This window comes from Sciurus carolinensis, chromosome 6 (genome assembly GCF_902686445.1).
Source record: "Sciurus carolinensis chromosome 6, mSciCar1.2, whole genome shotgun sequence".
Classification (NCBI taxonomy): domain Eukaryota; kingdom Metazoa; phylum Chordata; class Mammalia; order Rodentia; family Sciuridae; genus Sciurus; species Sciurus carolinensis.
In genome coordinates, this window is record NC_062218.1 from 9,525,692 (window position 1) to 9,549,598 (window position 23,907).

Below are 23,907 nucleotides of genomic sequence, written 5' to 3' on the forward strand. Positions count from 1 at the left end.
GCTTTATTGAGTTATAATGACTCCCAAAGAAGGGACATCTGGTCCAGTTTGGACTACTCGAGAACATATTCAGAAGGATACAAGCCCCTTAGATCAGTGGTTGGAGCAACAGAAGGAGGTAACCAGGCTCAAGAGATAGGATGTTCCAGGAAAAAGAGACCACAGGGTTTTGTAGGTACTGAGGCAGGAAAGTGTGGTATAGGCTGCAGAAGTTGGGAGTGCCCTTGATAGATTCATGTAGTATGCAAACTAATCTCATGCCATGTGGAGAAAGGATTTGGGATGAAGGTAGGCAGAGGATGAGTTAGGGCGCTGCTACAGGGTCTTGGAGAATATTCCAAGGGCATAGACTCAGGCAGGTCTCTGGACCAAAAGGCTCAGCAGGCTGCCAGACTAAGACCTTTTGACAGGCCTGGTGAAGCTACTACCAACAGGTGCTTATTTAGTCCCTAAAGATGGAGAGACTACACCATGACATCAAACAGAGGGCATCTGCATAATGCACCTACCTCAGGTCCGGATGGTTTGGGGGAATCTGGGAGAAAGTATGGAAGCACATTATAATCACAGTAATGGAAGGAGGATCCAAGAATCTGGAAAGGTTTGGTCTAAAAACAGGTTCTGGGTATAGAAAGCCAATGTAGGAAGGAGATAAGGCACAAGGAGAACTGTACCTCTAGTAACAAGCACCAGTAGTTCCTTTCAGATGACTGAGAAGACTTAGGCAACTATAAATCAGTCTGAGTCTGGAAACCATGATCTGCCTTGAACGTCAAGGCAAGTCTGTAAGAGTTTAAGAGGTCACAATGCTCCCGTCTGCAGCTATGCTGAAGCCGATCTGCTGCAACAGTGAACATCTCCAGATTCCTTCCCTCCCGTTCCCGGTTCTCATTTACTCTTTGATGTGCTGCTATAAAGTTGACTGCTATAACTACATACAGACATTTTTCAGTTAAGTTCAAATGTTGATGTGACTTCTAGTCTTCAGAATCAGAGGGAATGATCTCCTATCGTTAGTAAAGGCAAAAGAAAAAACAAGTTATATTTATAAGTGAATTCCACCTGTTACATGAAAATAAGTCAGGAAAATATGACTTGATTTTGTTCCAAATCCTCTGAGAAATACCCCCAGTCACCCTCTAGCATCACTAAGAGGTATGAGTCAACATCTAAATTATCACAGACTTCTCTAACTGTCCTCCTTTTGGAGAAATTGTTGATATTCTATTTTTGTTTAAATATCCCTTTTGATGTGATAACTAGGTTAGTCTCTCATCCTAATGAAGACATGAATTTCCAAAGGTGCTTTCCTGAAGTTACACATACAAGTAGGTTATGATTTTAAAAAATACAAAAAATTCAACAACTGTAGAAGGTACGTAGGGATTTTCTCTAGTCATATATCAATAAAATGCTTGTGTTGTATAAATGTGGATTTGTATATTAGAGATTTACAAAAATACAAAATAATTAAGCTTGGAAAAGACTAATATTAATTATGGTAAGAGAGACTAATTGGACAGTGTCTTCTTCACTTAACACTCTAATACATATTTAACACGAAATTATTGATGAGGTACCATGGGCTATAAGCCAGGAAGTGAAGAACCAAAATTGTCAAGGTATCATTTTTCTATCTAAATTAGTCATTCAATGATGTGTTTTGTTCAAGACACTTTGGAACCAAGAAAAGAAATCAACTCAAGAAAAATCAAATCAAATGAAGAAAGAGGAAAGGTTTAAGAAGTTGACAGGTAATGTTATACATGCAGCCTGTCCTAAAATAAAATAAGAAAGAAACCAAACTCAGTCTCCCTGATTTTCAGGAACTATCCAGTCTCTCTCTTGGGCTGCTCTCTGTCACCAGAGTCCTCCACTAACACATACGCCACTGTGGCTTCTGTGCCCTGGTGACCATTGGATGTCACAGATTTTGAGTCGCTGCTCCAATTTTACAGGCTCATCATTGGGTGGGACCATTTCAGGTTCAGTCAGGCACTGGAAATCGAGGCACAGGCAGGGTTCGCTAGACCTGCTCCAGGCAGGGACTGGGGGGGGTGAAAAGGAGTAGAAGACACACAGTATGTGACACTGTCACACACACAGATTAGGACGTAAACCAAAAGGTAAACAGGCTTCACGCAAAACAGATGTCTGTTCAGTGGTGCCCAGGGAGCTATACAGTCTGACCGTCTCCTCCTCTCAAGACGGGTTGGGCTTTAACCCAGAACTCTTCAGAGACCCACAAACACAGGCAGAGAAGCAAACGCAGGCTTCTGTTCCCACAGGGACTCACGTTCAACCATCCAACCAATTTAAAGTGAAGATTTCACATTTTTCTGTATGCATCCTGCTTTTGCAATGTGGATGTTTTGACAAGTCTGCGGTGAGTTTAAGAGACCACACTGAACCGACCTACTAGAGCTATGCTCTAGGTTCTCAGTTGTATAACAGATATTTCTCTATGTTCTACAGAAGACTTCCTGATGGAAATGATATCCCAGCCATCTCACAACATAGGGCACAAAGATATCCATTTAAAGGCTTTTCATATCCAACCAATGAAAGAACAAAGTTATAAGATGAATGGCATATGCTTTTTTATTATTCTAGAGCAGTAGAACTTAAAAAAAGAGTCCAGAGTAAATTTGCAGCAGAGCCCAGGGCCAAAAATCACTGCCCCATTTCCATCTGTGACAGGCCATGGGCCTGGTCATCAACATCACAGTGACAATGTTGGAAATGCTAATGAGGAGGAGGCCCAGAGATGGCCAGACCTTCAGAGAAAAGGGACCTGGTCCTTGCTCACAGCACAGAGAGGAAGTAGCCCCTTCCCAGCCTCCCTGCCTCACTCCGTTTCAGGCGTGGCAACAGACTGCTACTGGGTTAGGTCACAGAAATGTTAGAGTGTATCTGCTACTATTTCCTTAAATAAGACACCCCTCTAAAAATGCACAGTGCCAAGAGCACCTCATCAAACAAGATGGGGAAGTTCAATGTGCTTCTGAGCAATGGAAGTTCCACTTACCCACTCATGTCCACCCACACACTCACAATCCTTATATGCTTAAATATAAAAGCAAGGTCCTAGGGAGGAAAATTTTTCTGATCATGTGACTAAATGGTTGGGTTTTAAAACAAAACAATTCTGGGGCTGGAGCTGTGGCTCAGTGGTAGAATGCTCACCTAGAACGCATGAGGCCCTGGGTTTGATCCTCGGCACCACATAAAAATAAAACAAAGGTACTGTGTCCACTAAATATATATGTATATATTTAAAAAAATAAAAATATATATGTATATATTTAAAAAAATAAAAAACCCAATTCAACAGTCACTTCAACCCATGGATGGGTAATATTTTCACACATGGGAAATTGCATGTGTGGCTGACACTTGAGAGACAACTTTATAATTTCTCATTACGCATTAGCAAACAATATAGGCTACACCAAAATGTTCTCTTTCATTTCAGGAACCTGAGTCTGTGGATCATTTAGAATAAAAAAAAAGAACCATTCTGGGAGTTCATGATTTGGCATCTCTGGTTTCCAAAAAGTGGTCTGAAGGCAAAGCCTCCCTTTGTGTAAAATTATGCATAATTTGCATTTGGGGCAGGCATTAATTTTGTGAGAAGAGTTTTGAGTACAAATCAGGCCATTCTGGGCACCTTTTGAACATCTTAAATCAGGTCAGTTACAATTACTTTCCAACGTCTGACTGAACGTTCCAATTCCCAGTCGGGTTTGAAAGGAGAAGATAAACACCACGATTTACGTTCAAAGCCTCTGGAAGCAGAGAAAACAGGAGGACAGCAGAGAGCCAGTACCTGATGCTGCTCATGCTGCCGGTCTCGGATCCAAGCTTGCATCGCTCTAGCTGGCTGGCTACGATCTGGCGCTCTGCCTCCAGCTCTCGGGTCAGCCTTTCAAACTGCAATTCCTGAAAGAAACCAAGCCACACGGTGAATGATATGCTCATATGAAATGGGAAATTCAGACAGAACAGCTGACGGCAGAATACAATTCTCAAAGGTGTCGCCTTCGAAAAACAGGATGTCACTGTGGAAAGGGACAAGGGTCACAAGTGCAGACACGGTGCAGTCCACCAGCTTAAAATAAGCTACTTGAGATCTGCTTCATCACCTGTGAAATGGGTTTAGTCCACTCATTTTGTAAGTTGGGGGTGAGGATGAAGTGTTCTATGGCCTAGGAAATATTAGCCTTGCTATTTCTGGCCGTTGGTCAGCGTCCAAGTGACATTAACATTCCTGACATTAAAATTGGAGCACTGAGTAAACAATTCATTAGTTATCATGACTAGAAGTCCTGTGTTTACCCCCACTGGGCTTCTAACTGCTTCAATATGCTAATTTTGTCTCATATTATTTATGGTATTATAAATTAGAGAAAGTAATGTTTTAAAACCTGGTTTTTCATTCTTCAAATTCCAGCAGACAGACAATGATACACATTCTATACAGTCTAATTACTAAAAGCACAATCTTTGAGATACGTGACACATCGCCTTTAAAAATAATCATGGGAATCAATGAAAAATGCTTTTGTAAAGCTGACTGAAGCTTAGGATTAACTTTAATGAAAAATGAATCAGTTAGAACTTTAAGGATCTCAGCTATTCTAACTACAGCACTTTGGAATCATATTTTAGTCATTATATTTTATTTTTCCATACACTTAAATTATTTAACAAACAATTACAACAAATCATGGGTGTTAACTAAAACTTTCAGAAAAATATTTACAAATTCACACTTAACTTCACAAAAAACTAAATTAGCTTCACAGTTATATTTTGTGGATGAGAAAGCAAAAATGCTATCTCATTCTGAAGGGTCTGTTTTGGAGAATTAAAACTTCCAAAGTTGCATAGATTTTTCTTTCCCAAAAAAGAAGACTTTATTTTATTCACTACCCTGGGGTGGTCTCAGGTGAGATCTTTGAAATGTAAAATGTGGTGTGTCCCATACATATATTAAATCTGCCCTGGCTCTTTTCCATGAGAGCAGATTTTTTTTCTTTTTCAAACATTGACATTTGTGGGGGGAGTAAAGTAAAAGACACTTTGCAAATGAGAATTCATCCTTTCACTTTAGGGTGTTAAGACTGAGAACATAAATTGTTGGTTAAGTTCCAACTTTTAGTCCTGCATATTCCAATGGCGCCAAGTATTATTAGCAGTAAATAAATAACAAGACCTCTTCCAGATGCACCACTGATATCTAACATTCCTTCCCTCCCTCTCAGTCTATTGCTTTGGCAGTTCTCTCCCACAAAAATATCCAAGCTCTAGATTTTTTTATATTCAGACTTTAAAACATATTGTGCCTTAAGTCTATCTGTGTATTAGAAAACTCAACCTGTACTGACAACACCTTGGAAACGAAACACAGAGCTCCTCACTGCTCCATGGATATTCATGATTTCTGTTGTCTAAGTAAAAATTTTTAATTCACGGCATCTCCGTGGGACCTAGGAAACCATGGTGATGCTACAGAGCTGGGGCCTTTCAAGAAACTGAGGCAATGAAAGACCCCCCCTTCAAGCCCCAATTCTTGCAATCAAGTCAGAAAGATTTAAGACATGTCACTCAGAGTAACAGGAATGAGTTATTGAAGAAATAGGAAAAGGGAAAGGGGACATTCTCAAGGGAGAGAGTGGGTCCTCTCAGAGAGGAGAGGGACAATGTGCCTCTCGGGCATTCCAGTTTGATTTTGTTTGTTTGTTTGTTTTGTCTTTTTTAGATAAACATGACAGTGGAGTGTATTTTGATATATTACACATACATGGAGTATAACTCATTCTAATTAGGATCCCATTTTTCTGGTTGTACTTGTTGTGGAGTTCCACTGTTTTGTATTCCTATACATACATAAGAAAGTTATGTCTGATTAATTCTACTGTCTTTCCTATTCCCATTCCCCTTCCATCCCTTCATTCCCCTTTGTTTAATCCAATGAACTTCTATACTCCCTTCTACCTTATTGGGTATTAGCACCCACATATCAGACACAACATTCAGCCTTGGATTATGGGGGATTGGCTTATTTCACATATCATGATACTCTCCAGTTCTATCCATTTACTAGTAAATGCCATAATTTCATTCTTTACATAAATTCCGTTGTGTATATATACCACATTTTCTTAATCCATTCATCTGTGGAAAGGCACATTGGTTGGTTCCATAGCTTAGCCATTGTGAATCGAGCTGCTATAAACATTGATGTGGCTGCATCACTGTAGTGTGCTGATTTTAACACCTTTGGGTATACACCAAGGAGTGGGATGGCTGGGTCAAATGGTGGGTCCATTCCAGGTTTTCTGAGGGATCTCCATACTGCTTTCCATAGCGGTTGTACCAATTTGCAGTCCCAGCAGCAATGTATGAGTGAACCTTTTCCCCACATCCTTGCCAACATTTATTGTTACTTTAATCTTGATAACTGTCATTCTGACCGGAGTGAGATTAAATCTCATGGTAGTTTTAATTTGCATTTCTCTAATTGCTAGAGATGTTGAACATATTTGTTGACCATTCATGTCTTCTGTGAGGTGTCTGTCCAGTTCCTTTGCCCATTCATTATCTGGGTTATTTGTTTTTGTGATGTTAACTTTTTTTCAGTTCTTTGTATATATTGGACATTACTGATCTAACTGAGATATTGGTGGCAAAGATTGCCTTCTATTCTGTAGGCTCTCCATGTTCTTGACTGTTTCCTTCGCTGTGAAGAATCTTTTTGGTTTGATCTATCCCATTTATTGATTCTTTATTTTACTTCTTGTGCTTTAGGAGTCTTATAGATGAATTCAGTTCCTAAGTCAATATGATAGAGAGTTAGGTCTACATTTTCCTCTCGTAGGTGCAGGGTCTCTGGTTTAATGCCTAGGTCCTCGATCTACTTTGAGTTGATTTGTGCAGAGTTAGAGAATGGGGTTAAATTTCATTGTACTACACATGATCTTCCAGTTTTCCCAGCGTCATTGATTGAAGAGGCTCTTTTCTCCAATGTATATTCATGGTGCCTTTGTCTACTATGAGATAGCTGTATTTATTTGTGTTTGTTTCTGGGTCTTTTGTTCTGTACCATTGGTCTTCATGTTTGTTTTGGTGCTAATACCATGCCGTTTTCATTTCTATAGCCCTGTTGTATAATTAAAGATCTGGTGTCAAGATGCCTCCTGCTTCACTTTTCTCACTAAGGATTGCTTTGGCTCTTCTGGGAATCCAATATAAAAAGCACATTAAAAAGATAGTGCACCATGATCAAGTGGGGTTCATCCCCGAGATGCAGGGTTGGTTCAGCATGGGAAATCAACAAATGTAATTCATCACATCAATAGACTTAAAGACAAGAATCACATGATTATCTCAACAGAGGCAGAAAAAAACACTTAACAAAATACAGCATCCATTCATCTTCAAAACACTAGAAAAACTAGGGATAGTAGGAGCATACTAGGAACATACTTCAACATTGGAAAAGCTATCTATGCTAAACCCAAGGCCAACTTCATTCTAATTGGAGAAAAAAAATGAAAGCAATCCCTCTGAAAGTTGAAACAAGACAGGGATGCCCTCTTTTACCACTTCTATTCCAGCCTTGAAACCCAAGTCAAAGCATTTACACAAAAGAAAGAAATTAAAGGGATACAAATAGGAAAAGAACAACTCAAATTATCCCTATTTGCTATACAGATTTCATGCAATTCCTATTAAAATTCCAATGATGTCCTCATAGAAATAGAAAAAGAAGTCATGAAATTCATTTGCAAATATGAGGCTCAGAATAGCCAATGCATTCCAGTTTTATTGGGGATCCCAGAGAAGTTTCCAAAGAGTCCTACTTTTGACTTTCAGCAGTGTGACATCGGTCCCACTGCCATGGCAACTCTCAGTCACCTTGGCCGGTTCTGACAGGTTCTGATTGGACACTTAACCATACATTCTTACAGATATGATTAGGAGAAACCATCCTTGTCTTCCAGGATCTGGTCTGTGAAAAGGGACATGAAAGTTTCTCCCTTCAAATAATTTAGGTTCCTCTTATCAAAGTTATTTCCTGCCTGCATTTCCTTGTCCATAACAGGTCATTCGCTGAAGAATGTGACATATCCTATCTACTTGGGCCAGGCAGGGCTGCAGGCAAATTGCTTTTTGGCAAAGAAAGCATGTGGAGTCAGCACCGATAATAATAATAGAATTATTATCTTAACCGTGTATTCCCATCATCCTCATCTCTGTCCCCTCACAGTGACACAGCACCAGGCTGTGACTCAGGGTTCCTTAACCACTCTGGGTTGTGCCTGCTTCAGCTGTGGGCCAGCATATTCTTCTTCCATATTGTGGAAGGCCTCGACTTAATCTTCAAACTACCTCTCAAGAGAGACCAGCGGAATTTCGAGCACTCTGCCTCCCTTTGTATGGCCATATTTCCATTCTCCTCTGTCCGCAGGACTGTCTTGAAACCTTCTTGCAGTACTGCTATTTTGGTAGTGAATACTTTCAACTTGACATGACTTTTAAAAGTTTTTATTTTGCCCTCATTTTTGGAAGACATGTTTGCTTCAAAGTCCTCTTAATTGCACTGTTGCTGGCCAAAAATCTATAGTTATCTTTAACTTTTTTTTTTGTATATATGCTATCTTTTTTTTTTTTTCCTCTGCTTTTAAAATTTTTTTCTCCATCACCGGTTCTCCACAATTTAATGATGATGTTCTCTGGAGTCATTTTCTTCAAGTTTCTTATGCTTGGGGTTCACTGAGCTTCTGTGATTTGTGGTTTTGTAGTTTCTATCAAATCTAAAAAAAAAAACCAAAAAAAAAACAAAAAAAAACAACAAAAATTGCCACTATTTCTTTTCAAAATGTTTCTCTTCTCCACTTTCTTCTCTCCTTCAGTGATTCCAGGTAAGTCCATATTATGTCACTTGGAACTATCCCACAGCTCACAGATTCTCTGTTTTAATTTTTTTCTTTGTGTTTAATTTACGTTAGGGTCGTCAAATGAAATAATATTTTTTCTGCAATGTTGAATCTACCAATACTCCCATCCGGTATATTTTTATTTCAGACTGATGAATCAAACACCTCTTTAAGTTTCATTTGGGTCTTTGTTTTTAATAAATTTTTTAGTTGTAGGTGGACACAATACCTTTATTTATTTATTTACTTATTTTTATGTGGTGCTGAGGATCAGACCCGAGGCCTCCTGCATGCTAGGCGAGTGCTCTACCCCTGAGCCACAATCCAGCCCTTATTTGGGTCTTTCTCATGTCTTCACGACTCCACTATCTTTTTAAACATATGGAATACACTTAAAACCAACCGTGTTCATGTCCTTCAGTGCTAATTCTAACATCTGTGCCAGTTTCAACTGATCAATTTTCCTCCTCCGTGTGGGTCACAGTCCCTGCTGCTCTGGACATATGGTGATCTTTGATGAGAAACTTCTTTAATTTTACTTTCTTGGGCTCTAGATAACTTTGTATTCCTGCAAATACCTTCAGCTCTGTTCTGGGACACCACAAATTACTTGGAGGTAATTTGATACTTTTGTCTTGCTTAAGATCTATTAGGGGAAACAGTCCAAGATTTAAACTAGGGCAAATTATTCTGCACTACTGAGGCAAGACATGAATCAAGGGCTTCCCAGTCTAACTGGTGAGTGCTGGCAGATGTTCGCAGCCCTGTCGAGAGCAGGAGCTGATTCCTCGTCATCCTTTCAAACGGCTCTGCTGTTTTCTCCCACAGACGGGCTGCTCTGTTCTGCCCCTCTGCAGACTGCCTACCTGCTACCTGGGTCTGGAACTCCAGATGCCATTACTTCCCTCACCTCCAGTGCTGTCCTCCCTCCCAGGTGCCTCTGGCTCCACCCCTGCAGTGCAGCAGGGAACCTGCCTCCAGGCGGGCACTTCCTGCCTCTGCCCAGCAAATGGCCTAGGGTTCATCAGGAGGGCCCTTTAGGCCATGGCATGTCACTGGAGCTGCGCGCTCTCTGGACATAGCCACCCTACTTGGCATGGCATTATGTTTGGAACTGATACTGAGCTATTAGTCAGGAATAAGAAAAGGTGTCACTGAGGTTCTCGGACCTGAGACAAAGGATTGATATTTCTACTGAAGCCTGGTTTTTCTCCTTGGCACAGGCCACCCTGTGGCCCAAATGCTGTGAGAGCAGAGTATGTTCCCACAGGTGGAAGAGCTCCCTGGCACGGGAGGATGCTTACTTGTAGGTGGAGAGGCATCCTCCTGGTCTAGGTCAGTTTGCTGTTTGGAGGAAGGACAGACAGGCCTCTTGTGACTGAGTAAGACCCCAAATTTCTTTAGAAAATTTGAGATGGAAAAGCATTCGCGAAAAGGTGCATTGCCTATGAGCACAGGGGAGCACACAAGAAATATCACCTAGAAAGTAAAAGTAAGCAGACTTGTTCAGGGAAGTGTGCGACACGGGTTCTGTGTGAACATGGCATTGAACAAGTTCAGTGAAGGGGAGACTATAGACAAGGAAGGGAAGAGTGAGGTGAGGGCTTCAAGGGGTGCCTGCCTAGGTTTGGAAGGAAGACAGAACAACAGAAGCAGCAAAGCTGGTGGACGGTCAATCCTCAGGGGAGGGCCACAAATACAATTCCCTGGATGGTTCCCAGGGAGAAGTCATGACGTAAATCAGCCTGTAGGAAAAGTGACACATAACCTGTCCAGAGACACCAGGGCTCTAGGGAATTTATCACAGCGAAGACTAAAGGGGGCATCCTGCAGTAAAAGAAGCTTTAATAAAGGCAAAGTTGTGTGAGGCAGCCTGTCTCCACACTGTGTGGAAATTATATTGTCTTAGAGATTATAAACACTCATAAGCACATTAGACACATGATGCCAAAGTTCATTAAAATTCACTGGGAGCCAGATTTAAATGGTTTCACTCCTAGAAGAGGACATTGTTGAGTCATGTAATGCATTAGAATTATTATAAGAAAAACAGTATATATCGTTTTATAACTTTGTCCTAAAGAGCCAAGATTAAACATTTATTTGGTTTAATTAAATGGCTTTTATTAAATGATTTTCCATGGTTAAAAGCACACAGACTCTCTTGAGGGGGCTTAGCCAACTCAGGATAGAAACTGAAATCAAAACTCGTAGTTTCACTAATTCCTTCAATAAGTACTTCATTGAGCGTGTACCATGAGTTAGGAAGGTAAAAGAGATTTAAGGAATGAAAAATTTTACACTGAATTATGAATTAAAATAAATGTGTGAACTTACTAATCTGAGAAGATAAAATGAGACTGGACTTTAGAAGTGGGGATGGGAAAAGATGGACGAGGTGCTACTGCATAACAGAAGACAGGCCACGCCTCTGTAAGGACATCAGTGACTGACAGAAACCGGGGAAGTGAGATTCCAGCTGACGAGGCTCAGGCTTGTTGTGGAGGTAGGAGGGTTGCTCCAAGGCCCCCTGGTCTCGCTCTGGGCCGTGTAAGTACTGTGACATTCTCCCTTCCTGGAGAGGAAGATAATAATAGGTACCAGCACCTTCCAGACACAGTGGAGTGCTGGCAAAGTCTTCATGGATCCTGACAGCATGGTGGCCAGCATGAGGGTGAGGAGCAGAAATAGGAACTGGATGCCATTGGTTAACCGTGCTGCTGATGGTTCCAGAGTCCTGCCTCAGACCTCAAGGAAGAACTGTTCTTCAGCTGGGTCAGGTTCAGATGAGAAAAGAAAACCCACCAATAGGGAAGATGTGCATGCTGGAATACTATTCCAACTAAACAGGAAGGAAACTCTGCCATTTGTGACGAAACAGATGAATTTGGAGGACGTTAAGTAAAATAAGCACAAAAAGACAAATTATCACATGATCTCACTTTTCTGTGAAGTCTTCAGAAACTGAATTCCTGGAAGCAGAATTGGGGTCTTCCAAAGGCTAGGGATGGGAGTTCAGATTTCAGGAGATCAAGTTGGTCCAAGGATACAAATCTCAGTTAGACAGGAGGTATAAGTCCAAGGGACCTAACGACAACATGATGACTACAGTAGACAAAATGTATTTTATTCAAAATTGATGAGTAGATTTAAGAGTTCTCACCATCTGTGAGGTGATGTGTGTATTAATTAGCTTGATTAAGGTATTCCACTAGGCATACATATTTCACACTAACATGTTGTACATGCTAAATATATAAATCTGTATTTGTCAATTAAAATGAATTAAACAGTACATCATATCATCCTGTCCTCCAAACATCGACTCACAGTTTATACCACAGTTCTTGTACTTTATTTACTTTATTATAGTTATCTATTCCAATGTTCATACACCTGCTAGACTGAGAAAATACTCAGGAAGGAACTGCGTTTTAACCTGCAGTTTTATCTCTGAGTCAAATGCCTGGCACACAGTTGGGTTAGAGGAACCTTGTTCATGAACACATGGCCCAAGATCCTGGGTCACAGCTTCCTGAGTGGAACCAAGACACTGTGACACCTTCATTTCTCCAAAGAAGTCACTTTGTGACTACAAACTACTGTGAGAATACTTCTGCAGAACATCTGGAAAATCCACATCTGGGAACGTCCTCCATCACAACATTCTCAGGACTTAAACTCCACCGCTAGAAGAATATAAATGCACAGTCATGATTACCTTAGGGGCTGTTAAATGTTTATCCGAGTGTTAGGGTTTGGATCTTGAATTTCCAGAAGCTCATGTGTGAAGGCTTAGTCCCCAATGCATCGATGTCCAGAGGAGGGGCTTTTGGGAAGCCACTGGGCGATGAGGTCTCTGACCTCATCGGTGGATTAATCCACTTGATAAATGAATAAGGTGAATGTACTACTGGGAGGTAAGGAGACTGCAGGCAGGTGGGACATGGCTGAAGGACCTAGGTCACTGGGGCAATGCCCTTGGGGACTACAACTAGTCCCAGCCCCCCACCCCAACTCTGCTTCACTTCTGACATGATATTCTGCCTCAGCACAGGCCCACAGCAATAGAGCCCACTTACCACAGATGGAGACCCCCGAAACCATGAGCTGAATGAATCTCTGCACCCATAATTTCTGTTAGGTATTTTGGTCACAGCAACATAAAGCTGACACACTATGTAATGTTCCTTTTGCTTAAATTTCTTCTTTGTGGGCTGGGTTTGTGGCTCAGTGGTAGAGCACTTGCCTAGCATGTATGAGGCACTGTGTTGGATCCTCAGCACCACATAAAAATAAATAAAGGCGTTGTGTTCATCTACAACTAAAAATGTATTTTTTAAAATTTCTTATATGTTTTTATTTTTAATCACTGACTAATATTATTCACACACACAAATATACGTAAATACAAAACTCTGGTCATATTTACAATTCCATAAGGGAAAATAATTGTCATTGCTTTTAAACGCAATCGTCCAAGAACAAATTGAAATGGATTAAAGATTCTTCAGGTTGCTTGGTGCACTGGCACAAACCTGTAATCCCATCAAGGAGAGGCTGACTCAGGAGGATGGCAAGTTTGAGTCCAAACTTAGTCACTTAGTGAGACCCCTAGCAATTTAGCAAGACTGTCTCAAAATAAAATGTAAAAAGGACTGGAGATGTAGCTCAGTGGTAAAGTGTCCTTGAGTTCAATCCCCAGTATCTATCTATCTATCTATCTATCTATCTATCTATCTATCTATCTCTCTGTATCTTTATACATGTATGTATAGACAGATACATAGACAGATAGATTGATATAGATATCGGGTTCATTGCAAAAATGATTCCTGCCCTCTTATTTCATTTTCTCTGGAGGAAATCATTTCAAATCTTTGCCATTTGGTTCTGCCTAATGCTACATTTTAATTACACGGGAAATCAGGACATGTGCATATGCCGTGATGGCAGATGGGGGGTTGCTAGCCTCGCCTCGTACCTGTAGGGAACTGATAAAGAGCACTCTAAGAATGGGAATCAAGAGATGGAGACACAGACTTAATAGTTTGAACTCCCTAAGTTAAACTGTTTTGTTCCTTAGTTATCTATAAACTATATAGATGCATGAATCCAACTAGCATGAATCCAACCTAAAACTCCTCCAATTTGTATGAATCTTTCCTCAACACAAACACAAGGCACAGAACACCAACCTCGGCTACTGAAGAAGTCTCTTCTGGAGCCTTCCAACCTGCCTTCTCAGCACCGTGGCTTCTTAGGCCCTCCTGTGCTCCCCGCACTGGGGTTTCCTTTCCTGTCTGTTGTGAATTCCCCACCTCCTCCATCTGCTGTCTTCTTCACTTTCATACTTTATTTTCCTGTCCTAGTGGGAAGTGTTTTTGCAGGTGGGGGGAGTGACTGAGGGGCACCTTTTGTGACATTGCGCATCTCTATGTTATTATTCTACTCACACACTTGACTGATAGCAGGGTTGTGAACCCAAGTAGAGAATAAAGTTCTGGGATGAGAATCATTCCCCTCAGGTTTCTAGACAGAGTTTCATTATCTTCTGCTCTACATGCTGCTGTTAGGAAGGGTGAAAGCTCTTGGAATTTGGGGGTCATTTTTGTTTTTGTTTGTGGTGAAATCTCTTTTACTATTTCTCAGAAAACTTGTTGAACCTTTGTTGGTCCCAGTGTTCTGAGCATTCAGTGTGATCTGTCTTGATATGACACCATTTTTAGACATTTTTGCTGGACATTTAGTGGGACCTTTAAACCTTTCAATCTAGAAACATTTGTAGTTCTAGGTAGTTCTACTGAATATCTTTAAAATGATTTTCTTTTCCTCTTTTTTCTCATGATGACATTTTTTTAAGCTCTCATTATCCTTATGCTAAAGCCTATATCCCATCCATCATTGAACTTTCTTTTAATCTTTCTTTTTCTTTTCTCTTTTTATCTTTTGCTTTACTTTCTCAAAAGTTTTCTCAATGTAATCCTACATGTCTAGAATGAGTAATTCCCTGTTGTTATTATGCTTTTAATTTCTGAGAGGTAGATTTTATTCTCAGAGTATTCTTTTTAATTAGCATCTGGTATTTATTTTGTGGAAGCAAAACCATCTCTTTCCTTTCTGCACAATATTAATGCCATGTTACTTTTGTTCTTCTGTCTGCATAGTTCCTATTGCACAAAAATTTCTATTGTTTTAGAACCAAACTTTCCTATCACTGGCTCTGTGAAAACCATCTTCAGAACTCTGGGCATTGGCTCATATTTGAGTGTGAGTGTGTGCGGTGGCCGAGCATGCCTTGTACCTTCAAGGAGAATTACTGGGTGAGCTTGCAGAACAGCAGGCAGAATCCCCAGGAAAGACCGGCAGCTCTGATTGTCCACATTTGGCTATAGCCAGGAAACTGTGTTGACTAAAGGCGGGGAGAGGATGAAGCAGGGCGTGAAACTTTGCAGGTAAAAACTTCAGCTATTCAGTCTGCTACTTCTCATACTCTTTCTAGTGTCCTAGCTCAAGACACTGAATTTCGCCCTCTCCAGAGAAATCATAATCTGTCACATTGGAGTCTGACATCTAAACTGTGTTTCAGACAATTTAGTTTACTGCAGTATTTCAAGCCCCATTCCCTATATCTACATACCTCTAACTCAATTTTAAGTTTTTACCTTTCCCCACCACTTAGAACTCAACTACCTGGGGTATGATGAGTCATTTACCACTCTGTCTCTATCCATCCACCACAATTTATCCTATTTGTCCTTCTTTTATTTATTTTATTTACTTATTGATGCTGGGAATTGAAACCAGGGTCCCATGTATGCTAGGCAAGTACTCTACCATTAAGCCACATTCCCCAGCACATATTTTATTAGTTTCTAAGACATACATTTTTCACACTTTAATACCTCTGGGTTTACTAGTTCTTGAGTTGGGATGAGATACATTTGGTAGTGCTTAATGGTGTCATTGGTGCTATCTTCATAGCGCTTGAAGTAATTCTAACCACCAATGATTCTCTAACTTGATGACATACAGTTCTTTCTCCTTATGTACCTACCCTCCATGTTTCTGGGGTCATGTTCCCTTTAAAAATTCTCCTAGTCATTTATAGCAAGGGATTAGGGGTTAACTTGATGGTTCAATCCACCTTCTTTCTTTGAAGGTCAGGCAATTTCCTTATAGTAGTTGGGAATCCCAAAGCAAAGATTGACATGCCATAGCAAGAGTGAGACTAAAGCACCCTGGTGTTTGCACCATTTGCTGAACTCCCTGAGCTAGAACATTCTACCTTGCATAGGGTGATCCATCTGCTTTCCTTCTAAGCATAACCATCCTCTGATGTGCTGGTCCAGTTCCTGGTTGGGAAGATTCTGAAACACATCTGAAGTCTGATACTGCAAGATTTGGTCGATTTTCCTACTGTGCCCTCTATTTCTAGAATTTGGGTTCATACCTTGTTTTATTTTGAGCAAATCCGTGGGTGAGAAATAAAGATAGCAATCATTCTTTAGGCCTGTATTCTTTGTAAAAAATGTTGTGTGAACTCAACTTTCTACCACTTCTGTGCCTACCTTTGTCTTCATTTGATGGTTACTTTGCCTGTGTTGTGAGATCTATCACCTGATACACACTTCTGCTCTTCTTTGACCTTCTTCCCTCCTCCCTGCCTAAAAATGCTCACTGTCTAATGTCCCCACTGGCTTCTACTGGATCACAGAAGATTGTCCATTGCCTAGAGGCTCCCTGCAGCCTCCATATTTCTTTCCCTCTCCCCATTTCATGGCCATCCTGGTCTGCAGGATACATCTTGGTTCTTAGAAGCACCAATGCTAAGTGAGCTATATAAAAAATGAGAGAATGAAAACTCATTGCCATTTCTCTTCAGGTGCTAAGAATCGATGATTTTAGAGGATCTGAAAATAGCTGTCCTTGCAATCATGTTTCAAAATGACTGCTCAAGTAAATTATGGTCTTTGCCATTGTCTAAACCTTACCTTTGGGTGTTGTTCTGCCTGGGAGATGGTCAGGGTACAGGACCGTGGCTTCGCCATCCCATTTTTCCCCTGGATAGATGAGCTTTTGCTCCCTAGTGTCCCTCATTTGTTCCCATCAAAGATTTGAACTCTCAAGTCATCCTGAGCGATCTTTTCTCACATCAATTTTAATTCCCATTTCGCATGAATGATTTGACTTCAGAGCCACACCTCTTGGCAATGTTGATTCCATCCCCCTCAGACATGGAGCAAGCCAAGTCTGAAGGGAAGGTGGCAAAATGACAGGGTAATAACAGGAAGCCTACAGCAAAGTGTCGGCAAACCTGGAAAGAGCACACCATGATGTCAGATGGAACAGAACTAATCAATGTCAGCCGCAAGCCTGCGCAGACCTCACTGGTGAGTCAAAAACTACGGCAAAGAGCTGTCCACCGAAGTTCACAAAACTGACAGACTAATGCTTTAAACAACCACAGTGTCATTCTGGGTCACCTAGCAAGACAGCAGATGACAGGAATCAGCACTCTGAAGCAGAATCATAGGCACCTTTCCAGAACAGTTTCAATAAAATATAACAAAAACACCCTTTACAGCCAACTCCATTCTGCCCCATCTGCTTTGCTCTGCCATTTTATCTTGCCAAATGTCTAGCCAGCCAAATAAAGCATGCTTACCAGTCTACTTAATCCACCTCAAAGATGGACTCCAGGAAATTAAGGCCACATTTCTTAGTAGTTCAAGGGGATGTCGAGTTGTATGAGGCTTGCTTAGAAACTCAGCAGTACTACTGTATTGGTGATTCTGAACTACATTAAAATAATCTCTAGAAATGTTTTTCAATGCCTGGTATATTCCTCAGAATGACAGAATAAAAATTTGTGGGTAAGAGTGCTCCAAACTATGTGTTCTGAATATTTTCTCCTGAGGATTTTTGCATCCCTACCAGCTTGGTGTGACTACTGTACTTATAGCTAAAGCTCGTGATGATGGCAGGCAGCATTTTATGCTTTCACTTACCACGTACACTGCTTTGCTAAGCGCTTTGCGTGCCTTCACCCAGTCATTACACCTGCTAGCCAATAAGGGAGGCCTGCCGTCTGAGACATCCCCAAATTAAAAGACGCCACGCAGCTTGCCAGAGATGCCAGCGCTGGAACTGCCAGCTGAGGCTGAGAACCCACGGCCCCAGAACTGCAGGAGCACTCGCACTCAGTGCCACAGGGGAGGTTCAGAGCCTGGCAGGGCAGCCAAAACAGCAACTTGAAGTTCCTTAGGAGAAATAACTAAGGCTCATGACGTCTCATTCTTTTTTTAGTTCTTCCCACCTGCCTGGAAATCAAACACTAGCATTTTTATGTGCACGACAGGGAGAATTATAATAATGTTCAAGTTCACACCACGAGAGAAATATTTCCTTCTAATATCAGCCCTTCACTTTTTTTTTTTTGAAGGGGGCGCATGTCTAGAAAACTTAGGTTTATCCAACAAGGACAGAGATGGAGAAATCTCCTCCAACACTCTGCACCTGTTTCTCCAAATACCCACTTCTTCTTCCCTACCTTCCTGTCCCTGAAGTCTAGGGGAAATGCCTTTTCCTTTCAATTTTACGGCGCACAACACAGCTTCATTTAATTACCATCTGTTCTATACGAGTACATTCCTCATCTCACCCTGACTCCCTACCCCTGCAAAGAACTGACCACCACACTCATAGTGATGCCTTATTGAATCATTGTTTACATGCGTCTCCTCTCTCAACCATCCGCACTCCCGTGGCAAAGACCATGTTTCGTATTATCTCTGTCTTCTCACCTAGCATAGAATGTACTCAGTGAATGAGAGATGGATGAATGGACGCATGGATGGATGGATGAAATTAGGCTCAACAGTGTTTGAATAAATATTAAAATTATCAATGTTAATGTCACCAACGCAGAGGTACACAATAGTATGTAGGCACAGGGTAAGCTCACTAAATGTATCTGAGAAAATGTAAAAGATGAGTTTACTTTAATGGTTGCTTCAATGCAAAAATCTCCATGATCTTTTTCATGAACTGTTCATTTAAGTCCTCCCCCTTCTCCTCTCCCTCTTCCTCCCCCTCCCTCCTCTTCCCCCTCCCCCTCCCTCTCCCTGATGACTTTTGTGTAACTAAGATTCTTTAGGAATGATTCTATTCCGCATAAAAATTTGAAAGACAACAAAAGACTAATGCTTATTCTGCCTTAATCGACACTCCTCCTTGAAACCAGGATGCTACACATCCACCGCAGTGGGATAACCACGGAAGTTCTCCGTTCAGGCATGTGGAACAGGCCCCGCTGGCACTTCACCGGGCCTGCTATTCGCATTTTCCTTTTGGTGTCTCCTGACCTCCTGGGACAGACTCTTCTGCTGGCCTCTGGGAGCTCTGAGGCTCCTGCTTCCTTCCCACTTCTCTGGCTGACCTTCTCCTTCTCCTCTCTGCGTGTCTCTCTCTCTCCAGTCACCGATCTTCCTGTGATTATTGTTAACTTCTATTTGCTTATCCTATACCTGAATAATTGTGTCCATTCCCACAACTCAATGACCAGCTCTTGGTGTTTATGCAGCCAGCTAATGGCATCCATTCCCCAAAACCCAAGGTTCTCATCCAAAATCAAAGTCAACCAGAACCACCAACCTTTCCCCATTTTTCTGTTTTATTTTCTCATTAAACGACTACATTGTTTATCAAGTCACTTAATCCCCACACTTCTGTATCATGTGTTCTCTCCAGACAACAAGACAGTCATGTCCTGTCTGTCCCTGGAGGATCTGAGACAGCACTGCAGTCCTGGCCCCACTATCTCCTGCCCAGACAGGAGACCCCAGCATCCTGGAGTTCCCTCCTTGGGTCATAGCTATTTTTTCAATCTGTTTTCCACATAATAGCCAAAAATGATCTTTAAAAAGTAACAACTGTGATGTTCTATGTTCTCCATCTATTTAGAATCTTCGTTGGCTCCTTATTTCCTAAGAATAAAAATTAATAGTATTAGCATTTAATCCTGCGATGACTCAACATTTTATAACATTAAAAGAAATATTTCTTAACATAAGCACCAAAATTTGTCTCTTACATCTAGATATTAAATTGAGGGATTGAAGATTTTGAGCAAATATTATCAGGTATCCCTATTCTGATGTACATTTGGTTTATGCAAAAACATTTAGAGCTGGGATGTAACTCAGTGGTATGGTGCTTGCTCAGCATGGGTGAGGTCCTGAGTTTGATCCCCAGCACTGCAAAACCAAAACCAAAACAAAACAAAACCTTTCAAAACACAGACTTTTGAATATTGATCTAGTTATATTAATTTGAAATTACAGATACAGTCTGTAACAAGGAAAGATTCTCACCATGTCTCCTTCTAAGATTTACTACTCTTTCATAGTAATAGTAATCGTTACAAGAAAGTTACTACCATCTTCAAAGATATTCTTTCTTTTCTTTTGCACCAAGAAATGTCTTGGAAATTTTTCAGAGAGGGGTAAAAATTGCTATGACATGAGGAAAATACCCAGAGATGTTTACTTTCTGTAGACCTATCCTCCAAAGTCCTGTGTCCAAACTGTGAAGTCCATATCTTAAAAAGAAATAACACAAAGGTAAAACTGACATTTTCAGATTACCCCACATAATTTGCATGATGGAATAATCCACTTTCCATCATTTACCCTCTACTTGACCTAAAATTCTCTAATGAGTTTTATTTTTTTGTTGTTTTTTACAGATTTATTTTTATTTGTTCTTTTTAGATATACATGACAGTAGAATGCATTTTGACATATTATGCATACATGAAGTATAACTTACTGTAATTAGAATCCCATTCTTGTGGTTGAAAAACATGTGGTTACACTGGTCCTGTATGCACACATGAACACAGGACAGTTACATCCGATTAATTCAACTGTCTTTCCCATTCCTATTCCACATCCCTTCTCTTCATTCCCCTTTGTCTATACAATGAACTTCTATTCTTCCCACTCCCACTTATTGTGTGTTAGCATTCAAATAGGAGAGAAAATATTCAGCCTTTGTCTTTTAGGATTAGCTTATTTCACTTAGCATGATACTCTCCAATTCCATGCTACAATTTCATTCTACTTTATGGCTGAGTAATATTCCATTGTGCATATATGCCACATTTTCTTTATCCATTCATCTGTTGAAGGGCACCTACATGAGTTCCATTGGCTTCAAAACAGACATGAAGACCAATGGAACAGAATAGAAGACACAGAGACAAACCCACATAAATACAGTTATCTCATACTAGACAAAGGCACCATGAACATACATTGGAGAAAAGACAGCCTTTCAACAAATTTTACAGGGAAACTGGAAATCGACAAGTAGCAAAATGAAATTGAACCCCTATCTCTTACTCTGCACAAAACTCAATGCAAAGTGGATCAAGGACCTAGGAATTAAACCAGAGACACTACACATACTAGAAGAAAATGTAGGCCCAACTCTTAATCATGCCAGCTTATGGACTGACTTCTTCAAAAAGACTCCTAAAAGTGCAAGAAGTAAAATCAAGAATCAATAAATGGGATGGTATCAAACTAAAGTTTCTTCACGGCAAAGGAAACAATGAAGAACGTGAAGAGAGAGCCTACAGAATGGGAAAATAAATCTTTACCACACACACCTCAGATATATCATTAACTCCAGGATATATAAAGAACTCAAAAAAGCTATCACCACAAAAACAAATTACCCATTCAACAAATGGGCAAAGGAACTGAACAGGCATTTCACAGAAGAAATACGATTGGTCAACAAATATATGGAAAAATGTTCAACATCTCTAACAATTGGAGAAATGCTAATCAAAACTAAGATTTCATCTCACTCCAGTCAGAATGGCAGTTATCAAGAATATAAGTAACTATAAATATTGGCAAGGATGTGGGGGAAATTGTTCACTCATATGTTGCTGGCAGGACTGCAAATTGGTGAAACCACTCTGGAAAGCAGTGTGGAGATTCCTCAGAAAGCATGGAATGGAACCACCATTTGACCCAACTATCCCACTCCTTGGTTCATACCCAAAGGATTTAAAATCAACAAACTACAGTGACACAGCCATATCAATGTTTGTAGCAGCTCAACTCACAATAGTTAAGCTATGGAATAAACCTAATGAGTTTCGTTGGTAGATCTTTGAGAGGTAAGCACCTATTAGTATTTTATGACTCAGAAACATCTTAAGACTCTTTAAATGGCTCCAACAATTCTTAGAAAATTCTCTCATTTGATCACTGGGAACCAATATTTGTCTCCAGCAATGTGGTGATGTTGCTGCCAAATTTCTCTTCAATGGCGCAGCATCAGTTTTCTGGTGCATAAATGAAATGGCAAAGAAACACCACCTTCTCACCAGCAGCAGCTGGGGGTGTAGAGTTGAGGCTTTATGCCTGCTTCCCTCAGTAGTAAACCACAAATTCCAGTCATTTTGGGCTTACTGTCATGTTTTATTATAAGACAAAAATGATGGACCCTTCAACTCTCTAGGATCTACCACATATTTAAGCGCCAAATAAATATTTCCCAGATAAACAAAATGACAGTTGGGCAATAGATACTTATTTGCAAAGTACTTTGCAAGATGCTGAGTGATACAGGCAGGGAAGAAGCAGGTACAAAATGAATTGGGGTATGGAATCTATTGACTGTTTAGTGTCTAGTAAAAGGGTTGAAAGCTATACTGTACTCACTAGAATACAAAGTAACATGTGGATCGCATCAAGGGAAGCTGAATGAATCTTAAAGTTGACTTCTTTCTAGTCATTACAGGTGGGAGAAAGCGCATGTGCTAACCCACCGAAAGGCAAATGCTGCATGTATACTCGGACTTCAGTTTAATTGGAGTGAAGGGCCAGACTGAGTATCAGGCAAATTGGAGGTTTGACTTAAGTACTCCACAGGGGTCCTCTCTATGGAATGCAATGCACCCTTTCAGCTACTTCCTAGGAAAATGTACTGAACTCTTTGAATCATGAACAGTAACAAAACTAATGAAATTTAACCATCTTTGACATCTCAGGATCGACAGAGTAAACATGGATCTTTTACTATATTGCCCTGCCAGCAGATTAGTTTGCCTGTGGGTAAATGTCCCTGTCAGTGCTGAGATTTTCCATAATTAGATGGACACAGTGACATCCTCTGGGATTGTGGGCACAAAGAGCTGCTATAGGCTCTTGCACTTCATCCCCTTTGAAACAATCTTTCCATCTTCAGTGCATAGGTTTTGGAGCCCTTATCTTCACTGTCTCCATAGATGACTTTGTGATTGTCCTATCTACTGTTGGCTAATAGAAGCTTGAAGGGGCCACAGGACTGGCATCAGGTAAGAGGGAGTTACTCTTGCAACTGTCCCCAAATACATTGGCCTAATAGTGTAACTATGTGTATAATAAGAGCTATGTTTTTATTCTGCTTCAGCTTCAGGATGATTCATCAAAGGATGCAGAACATGAACTATAGTCCATTTGCATAAAGAGGAGTGAACTGTTAATCAGAGGGCTAAGTAAATAATTTAAGATTACTCAGTGGTTTAGCAGAAAAAAAAAAAATACAGTAACAGCCAGCCCAGAGTTCTTTCCCATTCTTGAGAAGGTATTTAATATGTGTACACTGGTCCACCTTTACATTACATCTGCAAAATATATACCCCAGGGAATAACAGTAAAAACAAGAACACTCTTAAATTAATGTATTTAGATTCACATGGGACAATGGAATTTGATTTATTGTTCATTTCTTATAATAAGTTGCATTGCAATTTAAAAAAAAGATAGTTACTCTATTAATGTAGCTTCATGATGTGAACATTTCAGTCTGATCTGATCTCAGATCAACTTCAAAAGACTTCCTTTAAAACTCTCTTCAAGCTGTGCAGGTTTCTGTGCCTTTTTACTCCATTATTATC

The 23,907-nt window shown here is 40.4% G+C and overlaps 1 protein-coding gene across 4 annotated transcripts in view; it reads right to left on the reverse strand.

Annotated features, from left to right (window-relative positions):
- Ctnnd2 (catenin delta 2) overlaps window positions 1-23,907 on the reverse strand; it is an 856,033-nt gene that overhangs the window by 541,136 nt on the left and 290,990 nt on the right. For all 4 annotated transcript variants that reach the window (XM_047555397.1, XM_047555396.1, XM_047555400.1 and 1 more), the window contains one exon: window positions 3,830-3,942. In XM_047555397.1, the coding sequence (XP_047411353.1) occupies window positions 3,830-3,942 (113 nt within the window). The remainder of the gene's footprint in view (window positions 1-3,829; window positions 3,943-23,907) is intronic.